Genomic DNA, 24,135 nt, shown 5'->3' on the forward strand with positions numbered 1-24,135 from the left:
GACAAATCATACTATGTAAGATGTGGCAATGAATTTTAGGCTACTGAACTGCCTCTTCAATTTCTAGCTACTTTGGAAACTTGGAAGGCTGTGGTGCTGCGCTGCACAAGGAGATTCGGGAGTCCTACTATCAGCTTGTTTTGTTCCTGGTAAACTCTGTGAAGGGATTTAGTGCCATTAATGACAGGTACAGCACGTTGCTCACCTGAGTAATGTGAGATCTTTTTTTTTCTGTTTTTCTTCATCTCTTTCCTTCTCATCTGTTGTTAATTTCTTAATCCAGTTTATTTTGCTTTACTTACAAAACTAAATAAGGAATTTTGATCTTGTGGCCAAAAATGCTAAATTACATTTTTATGAATACTGAGCATGAAAGCATGATAGGTTTATTGCTGTTAAAACTTTGGCTTATTACGGCATTCTGTAGTTATAATTTAGCCATGTGTTCCTGAAGCCTTAGGAATAAAATACTAGAAATAACAAACTTATTGCAGAATACATTGGTGAGATTGATGCCACAAGAAATATCACAATTCTTCAGCCACTCTTGAACTTTAAAGCTTATGTTTTGGTAATAGTTTTATTAGAACTGTTGGAATTTATAGCCAAGTGTCATAGAGGAACGAGAAATTTTGAATAAAACATCTATTTCCCTGCTAATATCTCCCAAGCCCTCTGTCCAGTATCGCATGAAAGTTGCAAACTTTAGGGTAGAGGTGTCACATTTTTTTGGTCTTGTTTTGGTTTTAGGTCTTTACTTCCTGCCTTATCCTGTGTGCAGACAACTCTCCTTCACTTCTTGGATATGAGTTGGGAACCAAGTGATCTTTCCTTCTTTGTTGAGATTCAGTTACCACAGCTCCTTATGACAACATCACAGGAAAACATTAGTATTCATGATAGTGTGATCTGGTGAGTCAGGAAGAATGGAACCTTTACATGGTTTTAATTATTTGTATCATTTTTTACCAAGAAAGATTCCTGAACTGGCAATAAAGGTATTAACTATTGAGTATGACAAATACAGTGTTCAAGTTTTTGAATTTTTTGCAGCATTTCTGGTGCAAAAGCCATTAAAATCTGTCTTGTGAGCAAACGTGAAGGCCAAAAAGCTACGGAAATTTCTCACCTGATTTGCCAGCATTACTAAAAGCAGTTTTGTAAATGTGGAATTTTCTGATTTCTGCATTATGCTTCCAGTATAATATGACACGTTCAAGAAAGTATCATAAAGACAAGGAGGAAGTGTCTGTGTAGTCACTTATTAACCCAATGAAGTGAAATTCTCACAACATTGGTTGTTTATTTTTTCGGTTGTAGCACTTTGGTTTAAAAGAAGCAAACAAAACCTACCCCAAATTATATTAGAGAGAAGCCTGTTTGTGTTCACATTTAATTTTGAGCTTGCATTTCTTTTAGTCAATGGAGTGAAGAAGATGAAATTGCAGACTACAAGCAAAACTGCGAGTGGATGGATGAATGCCAGGACATAATGTTTGAGAGCTGGTATGAAAAGATTGCTCAAGCTGACCCAGAGAAGCAGAGAAAGGTGACCTCATGATTTGCTTATTTATTTGCAGAAGGGATAAAGTAGGAGGCTTTTAAAAGCATAAAGGAGAGAAAGGCATTTGGCTTAAATCAGTTTTTCATGAGTTGGATCCCTGGCTCCTTGTAGGCCTTCAGAGGTCTGAAATGATGAAGAGATGTGAATTGTTGGCTTTTTTGTTTGTTTTGTGGAGGGAGTGTTCTCCTTTCTGCCTATGAAGCACTTTCTGAGAACTTAATACTCAAGTAAACCATGTCTGTTTATTCCCCTAGATGCACATGTTTGTTGCACGTTACTGTGACTTGTTAAATGTGGACATATCCTGCGATGGCTGTGATGAAATTGCACCGTGGCATCGCTACCGCTGTCTGCAGTGCAATGACATGGATTTGTGTAAAACTTGTTTTCTTGGTAAGATCCTTTAATAAAAGCTCTCAGAACTCTGTAGTTGAAGGGAAAGCAGTTTCTTTAAATTACACATATACAATGAAATGGACGATTTTTTTTTGGACGTTTTAGAAACGTTAGGCTTTTCTTTTCCTAATCTGAATGTGAACTTGAAATTAAGAAATCCTTTATTAACAAAAGTTTTCAGAGAATTCTTAACATCTTGTTCCACAGGTGGAGTTAAACCTGAAGGACATGAGGATGACCATGAAATGGTTAATATGGAGTATGCCTGTGACCACTGCCAAGGAGTCATCATAGGTCGGAGAATGAACTGCAATGTGTGTGATGACTTTGACCTTTGCTATGGATGTTATTCTGCTAAGAAATACTCTGACAGGTATTAAATATGTGATATTTTTTTCCTCTCACTTTCCTTGCCAGAAAAGTGATAATTAGCAACTTAGTACAGTCAGTCATTCAAACATCACTTCCTGCCAGTTTGCATCTGACATCAGAGCATCTAATTGATGTCCTTGAGTGAAACATAGCAAACTTCAACAAAAAGATCTGTAATTTGCAAACCTGCCCTGAAGCAACAGAATTGCAACCATTTTCTGGCCACGGCTGTGAAAGCTGAAGAGGGAGGGTTAGCCACCCTGGGTAACAGGATGGAGAGCAAATAGAGTGCTGTGGTTTGGCAGTATAGCTTTCCACATGTGACACCAAATTTCTTCCCAAGGTGCATTCGTAGACCTGTTAAATGACACTTTGAGTTGGTGAGGGTTCAACGGTTTACAGCTCTTAAAGGTCAACAATTTGAAATTGTGGAATGTGTTGGGTTATTCATAGCATGGTGTAAAGGTATTTATTGTCACTATCTTCGATGGTTGTCAAGAATGGGTCTGCATTTCAAACTTACGCATTACAACTTTTTCTTTCAGTCACTTGCCCACTCACAGCATCACAGTGTATCCAATGGTGACGATTCGAATCAGTGACCGACAGAGACTCATCCAACCATATGTCCACAATTATTCCTGGCTGTTGTTTGCAGCTTTGACTCTCTACAGTGCAGATCTGGCAAATGGGGAGGAAGTAGAAGGAGAGAAACTAGATTCCCAGGTCCTTAGTCATGCCAGAGTTCTACAGCATCAGTGCATACAGCTCATAGGAGACTGTCTGATGAAAGCACAGCAAGGAAAAGGTAAGTCAGCTCCTCCTTCACTGAGACAGTGGTTTCTAGCAAGTGTCTGTGATGGCTCAGTGTGAAGTTTCCAAAGGAAAGGGGAAGCTACTGTGTACTTCACTGAAAATAATTGTTTATGTAGAAAGCAAATGCAGAACAAGTGTCATTCGGGGTCATTGGAAACATGGAAAATAGGTGCTTGAGTAAATTAATTTCCTGCTTATATAAATACCAAAGGCATCTTGGCAACTCCTTGGGTTTTATTTTTTGTTATTTTTTTTTTCCTTTTTTATTTTCTCCATTACAAATGTTGTAAACAGATTGATCTAGCTTCATGTTCTGTTACTGACATGTTACTGACAGTTGAAGGATTTGAAGGAAAGCAAACAACTTGGTGCAAAATGCTTTTGATCCTCATCCATTTGCAACAGTTTTTAAATCTTATTTCTAGTATGTTGCTGGGATGGTGCCCCTTTGTCTGGAAATGAGGATTTCTGTGAACTAAGACCTACTTACAGATATTTACAGTGATACACTAGAGATCTGTGTAGAATATATCCAAAATCATACGTGCAATGTCAGATTTATTGGCTTTTTTTTTAACAGCCCTAGTATGACTGTTAAATGACCACACACTTAGGCACACTCATTATTTCATCTGTTTTTAATGTAGTTTTATTGTACAGACATTTATGTGGTCAGAAGTTTAAACTGAAGAGCCCCAATACTTTTTAAAATTAATCAAGACTTCTGCCTCGATGGCATCTTTGTGAGGCAGAAAATGTTACCACTTGTTCATCACAGAATTGTTTACTGGCTGTACCAAAATAAGGGAACATGGTGGAGAACATCTTTTTGATGGAGTTGCACTCAACAACATTCGAGAAAAAACAACATGAGGAAAAGTTTACAGTTCTGTTTCTATATGTTTCGGTCCTGCTTTTTGCCCATCTTACCACTCCAAAGCTAAATGGGTTTTGTAACTTCTCTGCTTTCAGGTCTGAAAAATTTAGCTCTCCTCTGCATGTTGCCAGAAGGTGAATCCCTCTCTGAGAATGACACTGTTTCAGTCAGTCCTCCCACAGATGGTGCTCCAAAAAGCCATACTGGTGATAAAGCAGGGAAGGGGAAGGATGAGAAACCAAGCACTGGCTCCTTGATGCATAGTAATGTAAGTACTTATTATGCACAGAAGCCCTGATATTTATTAGCTGTGTAGAAGTTAAATATCCTATTCTGGATATGTAACTGAAATGGTGGAAATGATGGACAGCAATGATTTCATTTGTAGGTAAAAGTTGGGGGGCAGGGAGAGAATGGTTGCTTGGTTTGTTTTTAATTAAATTCAGCTCATTCAGTTTTGATTTGCAAAAATGTTGGAGGAAAAGGGCAAAGGACATTTCTCAAAGGACTGCAGTTCCCCTAGTTTTAGCACTATGTACGTATGAAAAAAGACTTTTCTACAGCTTTACAATGGTGTATAAAGCTATGGCAGTGTAATAACCTTATGCACAGAGATACAAGCAAAACAGATACTGTATCTGCATGTAGATACTGAATACAGGAGGCATAAATATATCCAGTTAACCAATGCAAGGTTTTGGTACTCCAGGAGAAATGTTTGTCAAATGCAGATTGCTTGCTATCTCTTTGTATGATGTTTATGCAGGTATTAAATTTTTTTAATCTTTCAGTACCTTTGTTTTATTTGTAGGGGAAAAGAGACACTCTCAATGAAATCCAGTCTCCTGTGGGAGATAAAGCACAAAAACATGGAAGTGAAAGTGATCATAATACTGTGTCTGCAAAGAATGCTGTTTTGAGACAAGAATCAGAGCTGTCTATGGAAGATAACATTACTCCAACAGGTAAAAGATTATTTCTCCTTTTCCCTGTCACAGAAACACCCATGCATATGCAAAGTAAACAGCTGTATTTTTTTTTATTGTTATTATTCCTAACCCATTTTTGTGTATTTGCAAATGTCTTTAATGGAAGTGAGCTATTTGCATTGTGAAAAACCTGCCAAGCATACTGCTTTGAACAACTGCTCCCTTGCCATCTGCTCAAAGGCTTCTAGAAATCAGAGTAGGGTTCCAGTGATAAATATTCACGCATAGATGTGATACTTCCTATTGAACTAACACAATACTTGTGTGGTTTTATGTATTCAGAGCCAGAAGATAGGTGCTCTATCCTATTAATGACCATTCTTGTTAGAGTTACGATAAGAAAATGAATCAGTCTGTAGTACTGTTCAGTAAACACTTTTGAATGAATCACAGAATGGTTTAGGTTGGAAGGGACCTTAAAGATCACCCAGTTCCAGCCCGTCTGATGGTGTGGATAAATACCTTTACCTGTTATCTTTTATACATTTCCATAAACCAATCCTCAGGCTTTCAACCACATCATCAATTAAGCTATCCTTTTTTTTTCTGTTAATTTTTATTTTTATATTTTGTTTTAATTTGAAAAGTGGATGACTGCATTTCAGAAGATTCAGCTCAGAAGCAAGCAGAGAAGGTTCTGATACCTAGTCAGGAGCAAGTTTTTGCTGAATGCTCTCAGAAGAGGATCCTAGGACTGCTGGCAGCTATGTTACCACCTTTCAAATCAGTGAGTTCTTTTTACTTGCAGATACAGATGTGTCATTTACTATATGTTACAAATCATACAAGCAAAATTCATGGCAAATTACATGCTGTGGGAGAAAGGCCCTTCTTGCTTACACGTTGCAAAACAGTTGTCAGAATTAGAATGTCTTAGGCCAACTCATATTGCTAAGGAATGTAAGGCCTCGTTCCCAGGTGAGGGGAAAGGGAAGGGAATTGTAATTTATCTTTACAGCAGCCTACCTTCACCATTCAACACCTGCAAACTTTAAACTGTCACCTTTAGGTTTACATGTCAGGTTTTACTACTGAATACAGTTTGTACTGTGCCTTCTTTCAGTTTTATGAAAAACTCTCATACGGAAAATCCTGATATTATAAGGCTGCATGGAAATGTGAGATTTGTAGATTTATGCCAACATAACTGAAGTGTATGAGTACCATGTTTCTTATTTCTTTTGTTTTATGAGAAAGAGCACTGTAACAGAAGGTTTTGTACGTGCTATGGCTTTGACTAAAAATCCTGTTTATTTCCTTGTCTTACTGAAATTTTTCTTCTTACCCAGGGCTCTACTATGTCTTTGATTAACCTGGAACAGATACTGCCACTGATGTTTCAGGTTGTCATCTCAAATGCTGGGCACCTAAATGAAACCTACCATTTAACACTGGGACTTCTGGGCCAGCTAATCCTGAGATTGAAGCCTGCAGAAGTGGATGCTGCAGTAGCTAAAGTCCTTTCAACCAAGCACAGTTTATTTGCTGCAGGAGATCCAACTACAGTGCCAGAAGGCTGGAAGACAACTCATCTTCTATTCAGTCTGGGAGCTGTGTGTTTAGACAGGTGCTTTTTTCATTGAAACCTATTAGTTGCTCTCTGATGACTAGCCCTAATTAATACTGTGCTTGTTAATTGTGGCAATATTGTTTTTCACTGTGGTTAAGTTTTATAGGGAAGGTTCAAAAATAGACAGGTAAAAGGCAGAATATCCAGAGTATCATCTGAGAGGAAGGAGCTTCTCAAAGACTAACTTTAGAGCAAGGAGACAAGTCTCCCTAGTTACTTGTGTAGTCCACAGAGAGTGCAGGTAGTTGTGTGTGTGGGAAACAGACCACTTTCTGTTGTGCAAAAAAAATATCTTAAGCTCTAAACTAAAATTAGGAATTCGAGATCATAATGTTCAGGCAAACTTTTGAGTTGGGACTGTAAACCTGTTAACAAAAATAGAATGTTTATGCTTTAATGATGAAAAGCAAAAGGGAATTCATTTGTCAGCTTCGATGAAAGTTTCAAATATTTGGAAAAATACAGTTGTATTAATTCTGTGAAAGATACAATGATGACAGATTAACAGCAATACAATGTCTGGGAGGAAAATAGTTCCAGGTAAGTGTCTGGTCAGCCATCCTAACTTGCACTGCTTTTGCTTTCCAGTCGTGTAGGTCTGGACTGGGCAAGCTCCATGGCAGATATTCTTCGATCTTTGAACTCTTCTGCTCAGTGGCACAGTGTCATTGCTGCTTTCACTGACCATTGCATCAAGCAGCTTCCATTCCAGCTGAAGCATACCAATATCTTCACTTTATTGGTGCTGGTTGGATTTCCTGAGGTAAGTGGCCTATCTGTAGCACAGGAAACAAAATTGGTTAGAGTTTCTAGTTTTCTGTTTCTACATGATGTTATCAGTACGAGTCATCCCTTCTAAACCCTTAAAATATGGTGCGTGTCAGAGCTCATATCTTTCCACTTGCACCAATTAATGCTTATCTACTGAAGAATAGTGTGTCTGGGTTTGCTTTTCGTTTCCTCGGGTACTGCTTTAAACTATGTTGAGAAAACAAACTTAGTGTGTTTGAGTCTCAAAAGGGATTTTTTGTAGGAGTAAAACAATCTCATTCTTGTATTAAGCTGTTTGTTGCAGCCATTTCTTCTTAGAAATGAATTGCCATTCTCTAAAGATCAGCAAATACCTGGCAGCAAGCAGGTGGTTCAGCTAAAAAATATGAGCAAGTGTAACTAACATAAAATATGACTGCATTTTTAAATAAGTATTCCCAATCATAACTGAAATTTCTGCTGCAATTTCAGGTGCTGTGTATGGGGACTCGTTCTGTGTACATGGATAATGCTAACGAGGCTCATAATGTGATCATCCTGAAGCATTTCACTGAGAAAAATAGAGCTGTTGTAGTAGACATCAAGACACGAAAGAGGAAAACAGGTTCTGTCACCTTATTTTATTAAGGAATCGCAGAGTTTTTCCTTGAGGTTTCTTATGGATTCCAAAGGCATGTTTCTAATAGAACACTTCATGGGTCTGCAGGGTTTAAGCTCTGCTGCAACTAAGTCACCAAATTTTCTGCTCACAGGTTAAACCAAATTGTGAACTGTGGTAAAGTTTATGGAGATGTTTTCTTTTAAAAACTCTGATACTTATTTTTATTCAGGATTTAGGAGGCTGTCAACCATTTTATTAATTGAGTAACCTCAGAAATAGGCCTTTGATTAAGCAGCTATATCTCTTTTAGAGGTTTGCTTATTGCTTGTTATCTTATACCTATATATATTGCTTGCTATAAATGTATTTATTTATAACAGATGAGATGTCTTAAAACAGCTGCACACGTATCCTTAAGAAAAGGATAATATTTAACTGATACACAACATTTTAAGATGAATGTAGTGAACTGTCTCTTTTCTGTCTTTTAGTGAAAGACTACCAGCTGATTCAGAAATGTGAACAAGAGGGCAGTGATTCCCAGGCCCAGCTGAGACAGTATCTCCAGCACTTCGTTCTTATATGCACACACCTTTTGCAAACCACCATAGACAGCAGTTATGCTGAAGCAGTGGAAGCAACATGGGTCTTGTCACTTGCACTAAAGGGGCTTTACAGAACACTCAAGGTATTTGTGCATGACATACAGAGTATAATAATAGATCAATGCCAGAATCACATCATAAGATCATAGAGTTGTTTGTGTTCAAAGGGAACTCAGAGGTCATCTAGTTTCTACCCCCTGCCATGGGCAGGGCTGCCAGCCACTAAATTGGGCACTAGATCAGGCTGCCCAGAGCCCCCATCCAACCTGCCCCTGAACACCTCCAGGGCTGAGATATCCACAGCTCTCTGGGCAGAATTTGTATTCTGCCTTCCTCAAGGGCAACCTTTGTGTTGACTAACCATGTGGGGAGACAAATGAATTCATTTTGCACTCAGTTGTCTTTAATGCCTGGTGGTCTGAAGCTCACTTGCCCCTTTCCTTGTTTCTGAAGTGCATGAAGAAGGAGGTCTAAGCAAAATAGACATCCAGTTAGTACTATGCAACTACACTGTATTTTTTCTTTCCTTTTATTTTTTTTTCTTTTTCAAGGATACAAATGAAAATACTTCCTACAATAAATAGGGTATGTGATAAGTCCCTGTAGGCACTGTGATACACTGTTCCCTTATTTATTTATTTGCATGTCTGTACGTTTAGATTCATGGTTTTCAGGAGGTCCAAGCTGCCTTTCTTCAGTCTGATTTACTCAAGCTTCTTGTGAAGAAATGTAGCAAAGGAACTGGCTTCAGTAAGACCTGGCTTCTCAGAGACTTGGAGGTAAGACAGAAGTTGGCTTCACATCATGGCATGAAATGTTGATGCTGTTGCACTTTCCTTTTATGAAGCAAATCTCAGGAATATTCCTAATTAGTCTTTATGGAAATGTCCAGTTCCCGTGTCCCCAGATCTGCCTTTCTGTGTTCTGTCTGTATTTGAAATAAATTTGCAAGATAATCACTCAATTCTATATATCCATACTGTTCTTGAAAGTTCCATTCATCAATTCTAAAAAAATAATACTAAAAAATAAAAATATCACTTGTGTTATTGATTGGTGTGTAAAGTATTGTGGCAGTGCAATATGGGAACACCCTTGTGGGCATGTTCTTTCTGAAAGAAAGTTTGACTGCAGAAAGATGAAAGTGATTCAGTAATTAGTTGTGTTTTATTATAGGCATGGGGAGTGGGTAGGGGCAGCACTGACTTACTGGTGAGAGTCACCTCTGCTCAGTTTCTGTCTAAGAATCCAGAAGCTTTTGCTGTACTGAAATGGTTAAATAACTGTTTTCTCAATTTTTTACAATTTTAAGTTGTATTTGTAACAGCCTGAGAGGTACAACTCATTTGTGAAGTAGGAATTGGTTTGAGTTCTTGTTGGAGAAGTTGGGTGGTTTTTTTTGTTGTTCATTTGTTTTGCTTTTTGTTGTTGTTTTTTAGGTGCTGTTTCTTTTTAGAATAGCTTGTGTTAAACTCTTCCAAGTCTTAGAAAGTTCATATAAAATGCTGGTTGCAGATGAGCTAGTAATATCTACTGCTGTCACTCCATATGCTACCTTTTTCTTTGTAGATTTTGTCAATAATGTTGTACTCTTCAAAGAAAGAGATCAGTTCCTTGGCTGAACGTGAGGATACTGAACTGGAAGAAAGGGAACAAGATCAAGATGTGGAGCAAACCATTGTTGGTCCTGCTGACGTAGAGCAGAACAAACTTGATCCTCTGGAGGGTTTGGATGAAGCCACCAAAATATGCTTCTTGGTACCTAAACTTCTTTTTCACGTGTTGGATGTTATTATAGGTTTGCTAGTTACATAAAATATTCGGTTGTTTATCTTGCTGATTTTCTTATACATTTATAGACTATAGGTCTATGATTTTGAGAAATAGAAAGGAAACAAAAGTAGTAGAATTTCACATTAGAACTGCAGTAATTAACACTATATATTTTTTTTCATTTTTACTAATCCAGATATTATTAAATTCATTAATTCTCTATCTATATGATTAATAGGAAAATAATAACTAGGTCACTCTTAAAGAAACTCATCTTTCTTTTTCCCCTGTAACATCTTGTTTTTTTTCCCTTCCTGCTCAGATGACACACGATGCACTCAATGCACCTCTCCATATTCTACGAGCCATGTATGAGTTGCAAATGAAAAGAACTGATTCTTTCTTTCTGGAAGTTCAAAAGAGGTATGTGGAGGACTGGTTCCAATCCAAAAACAAAGTTAGTAGATGCAGGCGATAACTTAATATATGAAAGATGCTGAATAGAAATTGTTCCAAGGATGTGACTTGTTTCTCATGGGTGGAAAGTTAGGAATTGAACTCCTGATAAGTTTTAGTTGACACCATCTTCAGAAATATGTTGCATGTTCTTTTAAATAAATAACTCCCATATGAAGAGCTACTATATCTGTTAATTATCCTAAATGAGGAAGAATGAACAGACCTTCCTGTGACTTCTAATAATAAAAGCATGTCTTGGAGCCGTCGTGTTCCTACAGAGATAAACAATTTGATGTAAGACCTTCTGCTTATTAGAACAGGGAAGCTACTTAACATACAACATGCCAAAAATAGGTAGAGTTTAATCTTTTTAAAGCAGAAAGTAGGAAGAGTTTTTAATTTGTATTTGTGTTAATTTAACTTTCATTAATTTCCAAATATATTTATGTATTTGCTTTTGGGTTTTTTTTTTGAGGTTTGATGGAGATGTAATTACAACAGATGAGAGGATCCGAACCCTGGCTCAGAAATGGCAACCCAGCAAGCGTTTGAGGTTGGAGGAGCAGAGTTCTAAAGCAGTAGATACAGATATGATCATCTTACCATGTTTGGTGTGTATCTCTTCACTGAAAGGAGTGGTTTTGAAATGATCAGCTTAGGCATTGAGTAACTTCGATTTCTTTTTTTTTTTTTGTAAATTCAGAGATAAATAGCAATTGAATTTTTTTAACTCTTGAAGTACTCTGTTGCTCATATTTTGTGCTAAAAGGAATGAGCAGGTGCAACAAGAATCTTCCTTATGGTTCCTTCCTTTAGGAAGTAAGAGAATTTGACTCTCAGGTCAGGAGAAGAAATTGCGATTGCAGGCTGCAATCTCCTCTCCTTATGCAGGGCAGATTGTATCTAATTGCTGCAGGTTTGTATGGTGGCTGTTACTCTTTTACCACGTTATTGCTATCTTACAGTAACTTCAGCAGAACAAGGAAGCAGTGTTGTGTTGCGATGTAGACACTGCACTTGAGGTTTTGCATTCAGTGGTGTGTTTATACAGCTTTTTACTTTAATTTTAGTGCTGATTCCTGGCATTGTGGCATCACCAGCACAACAGTCTATCAGCTGCATCACAAACAGGATTGAGGGCTTCCTGAAGTAGTTTCAAGCAATTATAAGAAAAAATGTTGGATGTTAATAGCAGTTCATACAGGGTTCATCAAATATCCAGCCGTGAAAACACTCCAAGCCTGAGAAAACTAATGTTCTAGCTTTAAGTCTTACTTGGATGAAATGATCTATGAAGTCCCTCTCAATTTGCACCGTTCTGTGATTGCATGCCAGGATCACAAATAGTGTGGTACTGCTTTACCTCTGTAGCTCAGCTTCAGCTAATGTTTTAGGTTAGAATTCAAACTGATGTTTCTGATCATATGTAGTATCACAAATGTGTTGGTTTATGGTGAAGTCTGTTGGCATAAATAGGTTTTTTGAGGAGTTCTGTCCTTGTCCATACATGAGAGGTCATGCTTTGTGCTCCTTGATGCATCTAGATTTTAGTATGTATAAGACAAATTAACATGTAAATTCAGCTTGCTGCCTGATGGACTGGTTAGATATCCAAACAAAAAGAAGCACATTTTTGAGAACCTGTTTTCAAACTACTTTCTCTTGCAGTCAAAGCCTGTACTCTGTGATAAAGCAACAGAAGAAACCAATCCAGTTGCCCAGAAACTGATAACTAACACAGAGAGTGATCTACAGCTTAGTTACGCCAAGCAGCGTCGCACCAAGAGCTCCATACTCTTGCACAAGGAGCTGGACTCCAGAAGCAAAAAGGCTGTGAGGGACTACCTGTATCGTGTGAATGAGGCAACTGCTGTTCTTTATGCCAGGCATGTGCTGGCATCATTGTTGGCTGAATGGCCAGATGATGTGGCAATAAACGAGGAAGTCCTGGATCTTAGTGGCCCAGCCCATATGACATACATACTGGACATGCTTATGCAGCTAGAGGAAAAGCAGTTATGGGAAAAAGTAAGTGGATTTCACTTCTGCATGCAAACAAGCCCTACGTTCCATTCTCTGACTAACAAAAATATGTGCAGTTCCTTTTTTTAAACTATATTGAAACTCCAAAATTAAAATTAGTTCCGAAAAAGTAGTTGGAATCTGTCGGTGTCTTAATGTACTGATTTTGTTAACAGCAAATGAGAAAGCTGGCTCCTTGGAGACAGTTCTGTCACTTATATGGGGAAATAAATCTTGTGGAGAAATTGGTCACATAGGCAGTTTGTTCTGAAAGCTGTTTTTTGTTAGATCTCAATGTGTATATTGTAATACCTGCAGCTCCACTGACTATTAATATGGTGGAAGTGATCTTGGAATTTTAATAGAATGTTGTAATGAAAATGTCAGCCAAGCGCTTTGCAGCAGACGAAGCGAATCAAGTGCTAGAATTCTTCAGAGAAGGAATTAAAAATAAAACAGAAGGCATCACTGCTGAAATGATACTGTGCTCTCATCTGGACTGCAGCACGCTGCCTGACTCCCTCATCTCAGTGTGTAAAACAATGTACTTCAACTAAAAGAGATCTGCAGAAGGGTGGCAGGGGTTATTACAGCCAGGAAGTAACTTTTATGCTAGGTGCCAGTTGGTTTTCTTGGTTCCTGGGGCAATAAGAGAGGAGGTGTAATAAAAACCCTGTTCCTCCTTCTTTGTAGTTCTGAAGCCATGAGCAGCATAGAAAAAGTAAACAGCAAGTCTTATTCACTGGCCCTCCCGGTAAGAAAACAAAGGAGTGTCAGATTAAGGTAGTCAGTGGCAGGTCCAAAACAAACCAAAAGAGCTGGGTCTTGACACAGTGTGTCGTTAGAGTTGGTGCCACAGGGTGTTTATATAGGATCAGAAAATGACAGGATGAACTGATGCAATGAAAGTCTGTTAAGGCATATAAAATGCAAAGGTGTGGCCTCTGATTTAGGCTATTCTGCAAGTTTGTGGAGGTAAAGAATGCATTCAAGGAACTGTGCTGCATACTTCCTGTGTTTTTATATTCATTTTTTTCCAAAAAATCTCTTGGTGGATGATTTGGAGATGAGCCTTTTGGCCTGAGCTAGCCTGACTAACTTTATTGGAGGAGTTAGAAAACTGCAGGTAAAGCAATGCAATGGGCTCCTATAATGACCTGTACAGGACCCTGAGTAATAAGACTCAGGATGAAGAGCTTAGAGTGAGGTTGTTCTGAACCATCACTTAATATGTCCTGTTCGATTCAATGGCATTTACTTGTATTTTCCATGACACAGTTCTTGCATCTAGCTCTTCCAAACGCTGCAGCCACTTGTTCATTCTTTTTTTACACGTGGACTTCTATATTTTGAAGGCTAAAATATGTGATGTGTTTTGTTCCAATTGAAAACCATGGATAGGGAAGGTATTTAGTACGTTAGCAAAGTTTTTAACACCCTTCCCTGGTTCCAGCTTTGTTTTTACTTAGAATTACTCTATGAACTACCCTTTGTTCTTAGCATTTGTGGAAAGAGATGTGGCTAGGAGCTGTGAGACATCACTGGTGAATTTGTCTTTCTTGCTGGTTCCTTGAGTTTCTCTTTGGCTAGAAATGTGTCCATCATAGCATGCGAGTGCACCAATGTTGTTTTGATAGCAAATTGTATTTATGTAATGTATTGCTTCTCAGATTCTGCAGAAAGTACTGCTCGGATGCAATGAAAGCATGCTGGGAACAATGGCACTGACAGCTTGCCAGTTCATGGAGGAGCCTGGAATGGCTGTCCAGGTGCGTGAATCGAAGCATCCTTACAACAACAATACCAATTTTGAGGTAAGTTATGCTTGCTTTACAGCACAGTGGGATTATGTGACTTGAAGACAGAAATACCAAGGTGGTTGGAGCAGAAGTGTCACAATGTTCCCTGTGTATAACCATATGGCTTCTGTGCTTGGAGCACTTGTGGAATAACCTGTTCTGGAATAATTTTGAAGACTGACTGCAGCCTTGCCCTGTAGAGAAATATATTCAATAAGGCACTTGGATGTGGAAAAATCCATAATTTAAATGGTTTTAATCTGCATGTGTTTGAAGCAGCACATATACTTAAATAATTTCAGGGCCTTCATGAAGAAATATTTCCACCTTTCATCCGAAGGTCTGTTTCAGTTTCTTATGCCATTAGGTGAACGCTAGGAGTGGAATGCTTTTTTTTTTTTTTTTGCTCATGCAAATATAGTGATTAGTATCTCTGTGCAATCTTAGGATTTCTAACTACTAACAACTTTGACTTTTGACTTTTAAAGGCATTTGTAAACCTTTGGAATCTGACAGTAGGATTGGTATCAGCAACAAATACTACCTTCAAAAAAGCAAAGCACTGCCAGTAATTAATTTTACACTCTTAACACCAATAGGCCACACTTTGCAGTTGTTAAATTAACTGCTGGTGAAACTAACAAAGAATTTTTCCCCTCCCATGGAAACACTGTAATTGTCCTTCTACCCCTTTTGTTTGTAAGGTGTAATTTAAATAGCTCCTTGACAGTCTAGTGTTACAAGATGCAAAGATCACATGTTTATTTCTCAGGATAAAGTTCAAATTCCCGGTGCTATCTACCTCTCAATCAAATTTGACTCTCAGTGTAATACTGAAGAAGGCTGTGACGAGTTGCTGATGTCCAGCAGCAGTGATTTCCAGCAGGACCGACACAGCTTCAGTGGCTCTCCACAGAAATGGAACGACTTTGAGCTTCCAGGTGAATATAAACTGTCTTAAAGTGCAAGAGATGAATTGCAGAGATGTGATACCCCAGAGGAAAACGACTGAAATATGACAGTTAAATGTGGATGTTACTGACGTGCGGGGAGAAACTCGTTTTCTTGTCTCAGTCTGTTTGCTCTGACAGGCTTCTCCTGCATTTGCTTTTTTAGAAATGGCCTTATCTGTTGCTCTGCCACTTGACACATTCCATACTGTTCTACTTCTGACCTTTTCTTCCCCTCCTCACTCAGACCAGTCACTTAGCTACTGGAAACAAGTTTTCATCTTGATTCCATTCCAGAGCCGTCCTTGTTCTGCACGATACTCACATTGTTTCTGCCTTGTCTGACTTTCCACAGGAAGCACATTTTTTTAAGCAGATAGGCTTATCTCTCGTCTCTGTGCTCTACTAGTGCTCAGAGCAAACACACAGAGCGTGCCAATGCCTTGTCTCCAGTTGTTGCCACCGAGCACAGCTGAAAAAATCCCTCACTTTGCTGACAAGTTCAGCCCGTGTTCTGTAAGCACGTATTTGATAACATGCTATAGAAAATGCCAGCAGTCTAAGGGCTGTGTGGAGAAAGCTGTGTGGCTCCCATGCTGCTTATGTTAAACTGTGTTAACCCGCTGAGCTCTGGAGCTTTTGACACTTGTAGTGTCAGTAAATGGATGTAGGAACTTCCACAGTTTGAGTTACAAAGTTCTGGTTGGAAATCAATGTGCATAGAAGCATTTCGGATTTTTATGAACTTTTTTTCCTTCCTCCTCTTCCTCCCGAATAGCTGCAGAGGTTTGCCAGGAAACTGAACTTTGAGGCCCATTGTTTTGGAGCAGCCTTGGCTGTGAAACTTGAGTTTCACCCTGTGAACCTTCAGCTCCATCCAAGGCTCTCTGGATCGGGTCTCTTGATTTCCCTCAGCAGTCTCTAGCTGATCCCTGGCACCAGGAGGCTTCTTTGCATCTGGAGATAGGGCTTTCTGCTTAGGAGTGAGAGTGAGCAATGACTCCATTTTGTGTGGGAAATGGGAAATTAGATGGGTTTGTTGGTTTTGTTTTGGTTTTGTTTTGTTTTGTTTTTTAGTTATTATTACTAATTTTTAGAGTTTTGTGTTTGGTTTCCTTTACTCTCACAAATATTTTCAATATTTTTCATCCAATTGAAACATGGAAGGAAAATTCTGCACACGATCATGTTTGGCCCAGAATGACTTTTCATGTAATAGAAAGCAAATGTAAGCTCTGGGCAGCTCTGGCATTGCAGAGCACAGCAGATGAAGGTGTTTGTTCAGCAGGACAGCTAACTACCAACATTCGTCTTCGTGGAGCCATAGGTGCAACAGTTAGGAGAACTTTCTGCATGTTCCACTGCTTGCTCACAAAATGATCCAACATTTTGGTAGCTCTTTGAGCATTAGGAGGTTAATCATTTGGTTCCCTAAAGCAGAAGTCTGCAGTTTTGTTAGCTGACATGAAGACCAATGCAAACTGCACTTCCACAGCGTTCTCCCTTTTGATGAATGGACAGTGAACTTTGCTGCCCAGGTAGAAGTTATTTCGTAAATCACAGTTGATCCATAACTCAAGGAGGAAGAGTGGAGTCGAACTGTGTGTCTGTAACTCCCTCTTGTTCTATGGAATTGGCATCAGTGTGAGAGATGTTATTCTGCAGGCATTTGTGTGCAGCATTCTGCTTCAGCTCTATGCATTTCATCATTATAAAAAAGCAGATCATCACTTCCCTTCAACGATGACATTTGGGATGGATTTATTGTCATGAAAAACTGAATAGAAGTGTGTTAGTGGTAGCAGACCTAGACAGTAGTAACGTGGATTTCCTCCTTTTCCTTGCACACAGGAGATACCCTCTATTACCGATTTACTTCTGACATGAGCAACACAGAGTGGGGCTATAAGTTTACAGTGACAGCAGGTCATCTGGGGAGGTTTCAGACAGGTAAGCATCATTCAGAATGTATCTGGAAGGACTTCAGTTGTTTTGCCAAACTTGCTGTTATCTGGATTTGGTTTTGGGTTATTTTTTGACTTGGAATCTGCTTTCTTCAGTGTTTTGGAAATACGTGATTTGTCTCATTTGTGATTTGTCTCATTCAGATTGAAACTTGACTGATGTCTCTTATTTGCTGTGACTTTATGCTGGAAATACCCAATCTTTATAGAGATTTAGGGAAAACAATAATATTACTTGCATTCAAAGTCTCGTTATGTGACAGTAATTACACGCAGGATTTAGGGAACGCTCCCAGGTGCCATAATTGGAAACAGATATCATTTTAATTGCCTTTTTAACAAGTAGTTGTCCATTGGAAAAGACTGTTTCTTGGTCTAATTTGTAGATACAGCATGGAAGTTAGTTTATTTTAGAATTTAAATGTTTTTAATGGAAATGAAGCTGACTTGTAATCAGCAAACCCTACTGCATAACACACAATGCTGGAGGGCCTGGTTTTGGTTATCCTTATTATCCTTACTTGGGCAAAACTTTGATTTCTTCTGTGTTTTTATTCTTGCTTGCTAGAACAGCGCTTTGTATATGGAGAGAACAATGGGTATCCCTACAAAGTCAAAACTGTTTATTCTTTTTATCAGGGTTTGAAATCCTAAAGCAGATGCTGTCTGAAGAAAGGGTAATTCCTCACCTCCCTCTGGCCAGAATCTGGGAATGGCAGGTGGGGGTGGCGTGCCGTCAGACCGGCCACCAGCGCCTGAAGGCCATCCACTTGCTCTTGAAGATCGTGCAGTGTAATGCCCAAAGGTGAGCTTGTTATTCTGCACTTCACACCGAGTGTTTGATTTGTACCCTTGCAAAGCCTGACAGCGAGTTTCAGAAAGGATAGGTGTGCATGGTGAGGGTGTTCCTTCAGAAAATAGGTGGGGAAACGGTGAGACTTTGTAGTCTTGAAAACGTGTATGGTTGCATTAACTCAGTAGCTCAGTATCAGTGCTGATACTTATCTCAGTCGTACCCTTTTGGTTTAGAGCAAACCAACGAAAGGGCAGCATTCTACTAGCATAATGGATTAAAGAACACGGGTCAAAAATTGTATCAGTTGCATAGAATGTCTCTTTTTGAATTTTTAACACACCAATCTGCATTCAAGTCTGAAAAACTGATTTTGGTACTAATATGTAATATCACTGATTTAAGGTAATTTCAAGCTTCCTTAGTTTTTTGGTGTTATTTTTATTGTTTTTCCATCAGAAAACATCTGCTTTGTCCTGTGGGCAACTGATTTAATCACTAAAAGAATAAGTCTGTGTTGTGCTTACAATATTTTTCTTGTGTTAATCTGATGATAGATTCCCTCTCCCACTACTGAATGATATTTATCATCCTGTCTGCGTAATAAATGATGTTTGAATTGACTTGCTTTATCTCAGGAGTAGGAAGGAGGCAGGATTGGAGCTATTTGTAATGAACAATGTCTGCCCAAAACAGGGGTGTCAGCTGCCCTGTGATGGAGTTTGGTGTTGTGCAATTTCAAGCAGTGGAGCTGGAGCATTAAGCAAAGGGATGTATGTGGTTATTTTAAAGCTCTCATTTGAGGAGGCTGCTGAGTTTTAGAAAAGTCATTTAGATACATTCATGGATATGAGATTTTCTTCACTTCACTGATTCAGAATGAAGCTTGCTGCACTGAAACACCTGACTGAATTTAGATCTTTTAAATGCTTCTACTTCTTCCTTCCTTTATACATTTAACTTCAAAAATGTATGGTTTTGTTCTTCTAAACTGGGGTGGTGTGGGCGTGTTGTTTTTTCTCAGAAGGCATCAGATCATGGTTACTCACTGCTTTCTTTCAATGACCTTTTTCCAGGGACTGTGACCTCACGTTGCTGAAGCCACTTTGGCAGCTTTTCACCCATATGGAAAACAACATATGTCATGATGTGACCAAGCCTGGTATTCTCCTTCCTCTTCATCGTGCACTTGCAGAACTCTTTTTTGTTACAGAAAACAGAGTTACTGTAAGCAGTTCCTTTATTTATATCCCTCCTCTCCCCAGGGCTGCAGTTCAGTGTCGAACTAAATGCAGTTTTCCTTTATCTTGGCAAAGTACTTGAGAGCTTTTGTATACTTGAGAAATATGGGCAGCTTTTTCATGTGGAGTCTGGTAGCAAATTCTAATAGAGGGGAATAATATAGTTGCCTTATTCATCGTGGGTCTTTGGTAACAGTCATGACTTTTCCTTGGGCAATTAAGGCATGATCTACTCTTAATTATGAGAGGAATGCAGATATAATGATTTATTTGAAGGGATGTGAATGTGATTCTCTTTGGGTTGATATTGCTTGTTACCTAATGAGCTGTCCGTAATGAACTGCTTTCTGTGATCACAAACTGTTCTAGTCCAGGAGTCTGGTGTGTAGTTCAAATGCTTTTGATCAGGACTGTTACAGTGATCAGCATTTGAATGCTAATTAGGATGATATCTGGTAGAAGTGTTGGTGCTCATTAAATGCTTTGTGTTGTAGGAGCTTGGATCTCTACAGGAGTATTTGCTTGCCTTAAATTCTGAAGATCATCTTCATCGCTGCACAGCACAGGTAATAAAAAGGCTGCACAACTCCAGAGATACATTTTTGTAATATTTTCCGGCAGACAGAAGTAGCAAATGGTTTCTCATAGCAGATAGAAGCAGGGTGGTGTTTTAATGATTTCTATTGAAATTCATACCAGGATTTCTTTACATTTTTGATCAGGGTAGAATATTTGATGTGACTTTTTTTTTTTTCTCCCTTCCAGGCCCTGAGAAACATTGCTGCTATCAGCCTTGCCATTAACTATCCAAACAAATCAACAAGTTTCTGGAATGTTTAATACTGGCTCAGGCCGGAGTGCATGGGATAGAGTAGTTTGTCCATAGGAACCTTGGAACAAACATCTTAACTCCGTTCAGGAAAAGTTCCTTCAGCTTCAGTGTATGAGCACTCTGCAGCCTTCCTTCCTTCCACCTTGATGTAGAATTTGTAAAAGTAAAAGCGCACTTTGATGAAAAAGCACATCTTGAAGTAACTCACGCGTCGCCTACAGTTATGTATGCACATATTGTAGCATGTTAGAGTAAACAAAACAACTTTTGTTTTTATTCAGAGGAAGTAAACAAAAGAAGGTAACTGAAGTATGGGAATGGAAGGCTCCCCTGCATTGGTATCATCTGCTCCCAAGGAAAATTGATTGGTGGAACCTGAAAGCTTTGAAAATATCAATTGAAGGATGCCATCAGCAGCATCTATTTACCAATGGAGTGAAATAGGCAAACCAGAATCTGGTGGGCTGATGTGGAAATGGTCCACACTTGAATCATGCCATGCTTGCTTCTGCTTTGAAGGCTACTACATGGGGAAAAAACTTTTGATTAATGGTGATCTACAGGTTGCAGAACAAATTCTGGGTGATCGCATAGCAGTTAAAAGATTCCAGAGCATCCTTGTGCAAGAGATTAATGTTTCTCCTGTTCTTTGACTCAATCAACTGGATCATCTGTTCTTACCTTAATTTATCTCTGATGGTTTATTCCAAATAGTACAGATTGCAAAGGCTGGCCTCCTTCACTAAGCAGTGCTGAAATGAGGAACTGAGAAACTTGCATATTTCTCAAAGGTCGTATCATTACAAGAAGTTATTCAGGAGAGATTTTTGTTTTAAAAATACTGGGGGCATACAAAGGGCCTTCTCAGCAATGTTGGGAACTCGAGCTCCCAGCTCTCCGGGTGGGAGTTAATGATCAATCTCATCTTACCTTACACAGCAATAACTGTATTAATGGACATGGAATGAATTGCAGACCTTCTACATTGAAATAAATTGGCTTTTTTCCTGCTCAGCTACACTGGTTTTTCCCTTTCCAAAGAGTACAAAGAACGTGAAGGATCTGGGGATGTATTTTGTATTTTGTCTTGTCAAGTATGAATTCAGAGAAACTTCTAACGATCATTATTCTATTCCCTTCCTCACTTTGACATTGAACGCCTGAAGAGGCAACCAAAATCTTCAATAGTGGAGTTTAGCTAACTGTCTGTAAGTTGGGTAATGGCAAGGTTCTGTCAGAAGGGAACATGCTTGGTGCCTAAATTGCACTGTGCACACTGAGCACATGAGCAATGCTTTTGTGAGTGGCCTCTGAATGGATGGGCTTACCAGATGGGGCTGGATGTACTTTAAGGGTGGTCCCATCTCCCTCTGGGAGGGAAATGCTCAGTGTGCATCCCCCTTTCCTTGGATGACCTCTAGTGTTGTGGTTAAAGATGTGTTGGCTTCTTTCTGTTCAGCCAGGAGACTGTAAGTGAATGCAGCTGCAGGGGATGATGGTGAATCAGGCCGTCAGTATTCTGCCTGAAAGACTCACAGCTGAAGACCAAGCAGTGCAGTGCTGAAGCCATTTCCTTCAAAAACGGAGAGCCCCTCTTAGCCTGTGTAAATACCAAAAGTCAGGAAAAACATACCACTTATCAAAGATGGAAAGGATGCAGAGAAATACTGCTCTGAGACCCCTCCTCGAATCTACTGTAACTGAAAGCTAAAGCTCTTCCTTCCAGAAGGAGCTCACGATGGGAAGAGAATTACCAAAGTTGTGGCGTATCTTTAACGTGTGGATCATTTTGTTCCCACATCCAAGCAATGCACTGGAGTTTGCAGTCTCACTGCAGGAGTGAGAAACCAGCTACTTCACACGTTCTAAAAGCGTGAGCAGATTCTGAGTTGCTGCACCACGAGATGCTCAGTGTGCTTCAGGGACAGGTGAGCTTTTTGAAATTGCTCTTCTCGAGCATTAGGACTTCCTATTCACTGCCTCAGTGTGAATCCGTGGCCAAGCAGCCAGGGATCTGCAATGGGCTGATTTGCTAGGGCATGTAGCATGCTGCTGAGATCTTCCTATGTTTTAGTCCGAGAAGGCTTTTTCTTTTTTCACATCAGGGATGAAGACTGTAAATAAAACCATTCATAGAACCTGTGATGGCTCTGTCATAGTCGCGTTATTTCTGTTGGACTGCCTTTTTGCTTTCTGGCTGAAGTCATGAGGCTGCAAGGATGACCAGGAGTGGCCAGTGATCCTCACTAGGCGCACCGCTTCCTTACTCTACCAGCAGTAACTGGCCTTGAGAGTCACCTCCTTGCCCTGAGGGACTGCCTGGAAACATTGTCCACTAACTATTATTTCTACCCACTAGATGGAACTGAAGGACTGTGACCTGAGTTGACACTGAATCTGTTGCTGCCTTACAACTTAATCATTCATTACAGATTTTTACGAGACAAAAACACTTGATTTTTTTTTTTTTTTCCTGATAGTTTTAAAGAGGATGAGATTTCCGACAATGAATATTCGTGATCAATCATATTTTGAAAATCCCCCAGCAGTTCCAAATGGATGGAGATGATGATACTACTGAATAGTAGAAAACTGGCTGGAAAACAGGAATGCTGAAAAAAATGTGCCTAATATTAAAAAAATAACAATAAAGTAGTTGTCCTGCCTGAATCACCTCTGATATGTTTAAGAGAAACCACCTTGTTCGTAACGATACCTTTTGACTTGCTTTCATTAAACACTTACAAAAGAGAGTTTTATAATTTCTTTTATTACGGGTTTACTACTTTGCGATTTTTATCAGTTGTTTAAAATATATCAAACCTTTCGATTTATTCCAGTTCAGTTCAACATGTACAAAGAAAGCTACAGATGTGGGTAAAATATGCAAATGCAGAGAAATATATTGTACAAATTCTATAAAAACAAAGACGTGTAACGCAGTGTCTGTTCTTTTTTTGCTTTTCTCCTCCCCTCCCTGAGTGTTCATTGCCTCAGTGTGCACTGAGACACCCAAGGTTTCCCCCATGAATCTTCATTCTCTGTGCCTGTAAGTAAACCTGCTTGTCCTCGTGCATCTGCTCTCGCACCAAACTATGCAGGACACGTAGGACTGGAGTCTTCTTTTAAATTCCAGCCCTGCTGTTTACATTCCAGCAGCCTTATCCTAAAAACAAAGTTTTACCATGGCTACCCCTTGGTTTTGGTGCCTGTGTGTGTGTTTACTGAAACCAAATCTGGGGCCCCAGCTGTTGCCCCACGTGGGGCTGAGATGTGCCCTGCACTCATCAGTGATGGCTATCAGCAGAGGTGCCCACCTGCCCCCATTGCTCAGGGCTGATGTACTGGGCTCTTTCTACCTAGGAAAGCACAGGTAACAGAAAGCTGCTCCTCAGCTCAATCCCACTTCCCTGTCTGACCTTCTGTAAATCTTGCTGGTTTTTTTTTTTAATGTTTGCAGTGTAAATATACAATATTTAAGCTTGCATTGCGTGAAGGGGGGGGGATAGAAAGTCAATTCTAGGAAAGCTAAAGAAATAGGAAATCAAAGTGTCTGCCAATGTTTGTCTTCTCCAAAAAGAAGTGTGATGGCAGCACTGCTGGCAGGAGGAGAGGCCTCCCATGTGCCTATGGCCAACTCCTGGGGCTGCAGTGCTCATCTTCCATTGAACTAAACGAGGAATTAAGGTGTGATTTAACACACATCCAGAAGTAGGCTTGGGAAGGGTGTTATTACCCTGC

The 24,135-nt window shown here is 39.4% G+C and overlaps 1 protein-coding gene across 2 annotated transcripts in view; it reads left to right on the forward strand.

Moving 5' to 3' along the window:
• The window catches only part of ZZEF1 (zinc finger ZZ-type and EF-hand domain containing 1), a 53,710-nt gene extending 30,378 nt beyond the window's left edge, over window positions 1-23,332 (forward strand). For both annotated transcript variants that reach the window (XM_031591879.2, XM_031591880.2), the window contains exons 31-55: window positions 68-187; window positions 751-912; window positions 1,420-1,549; window positions 1,819-1,957; window positions 2,168-2,333; window positions 2,878-3,140; window positions 4,121-4,293; window positions 4,837-4,990; window positions 5,602-5,741; window positions 6,304-6,581; window positions 7,173-7,347; window positions 7,827-7,959; window positions 8,448-8,644; window positions 9,221-9,340; window positions 10,131-10,319; window positions 10,657-10,757; window positions 11,269-11,404; window positions 12,462-12,821; window positions 14,486-14,629; window positions 15,387-15,555; window positions 17,416-17,514; window positions 18,168-18,333; window positions 19,398-19,548; window positions 20,057-20,128; window positions 20,328-23,332. In XM_031591879.2, coding sequence (XP_031447739.2) covers window positions 68-187; window positions 751-912; window positions 1,420-1,549; window positions 1,819-1,957; window positions 2,168-2,333; window positions 2,878-3,140; window positions 4,121-4,293; window positions 4,837-4,990; window positions 5,602-5,741; window positions 6,304-6,581; window positions 7,173-7,347; window positions 7,827-7,959; window positions 8,448-8,644; window positions 9,221-9,340; window positions 10,131-10,319; window positions 10,657-10,757; window positions 11,269-11,404; window positions 12,462-12,821; window positions 14,486-14,629; window positions 15,387-15,555; window positions 17,416-17,514; window positions 18,168-18,333; window positions 19,398-19,548; window positions 20,057-20,128; window positions 20,328-20,402 — 4,012 coding nt within the window. In that variant the 3' untranslated portion in view covers window positions 20,403-23,332. The remainder of the gene's footprint in view (window positions 1-67; window positions 188-750; window positions 913-1,419; window positions 1,550-1,818; window positions 1,958-2,167; window positions 2,334-2,877; window positions 3,141-4,120; window positions 4,294-4,836; window positions 4,991-5,601; window positions 5,742-6,303; window positions 6,582-7,172; window positions 7,348-7,826; window positions 7,960-8,447; window positions 8,645-9,220; window positions 9,341-10,130; window positions 10,320-10,656; window positions 10,758-11,268; window positions 11,405-12,461; window positions 12,822-14,485; window positions 14,630-15,386; window positions 15,556-17,415; window positions 17,515-18,167; window positions 18,334-19,397; window positions 19,549-20,056; window positions 20,129-20,327) is intronic.
• The last annotated feature ends 803 nt before the right edge of the window (window positions 23,333-24,135 follow it).

Source organism: Phasianus colchicus, chromosome 21, assembly GCF_987193195.1.
Source record: "Phasianus colchicus chromosome 21, bPhaCol1.hap1.1, whole genome shotgun sequence".
Lineage (NCBI taxonomy): Eukaryota > Metazoa > Chordata > Aves > Galliformes > Phasianidae > Phasianus > Phasianus colchicus.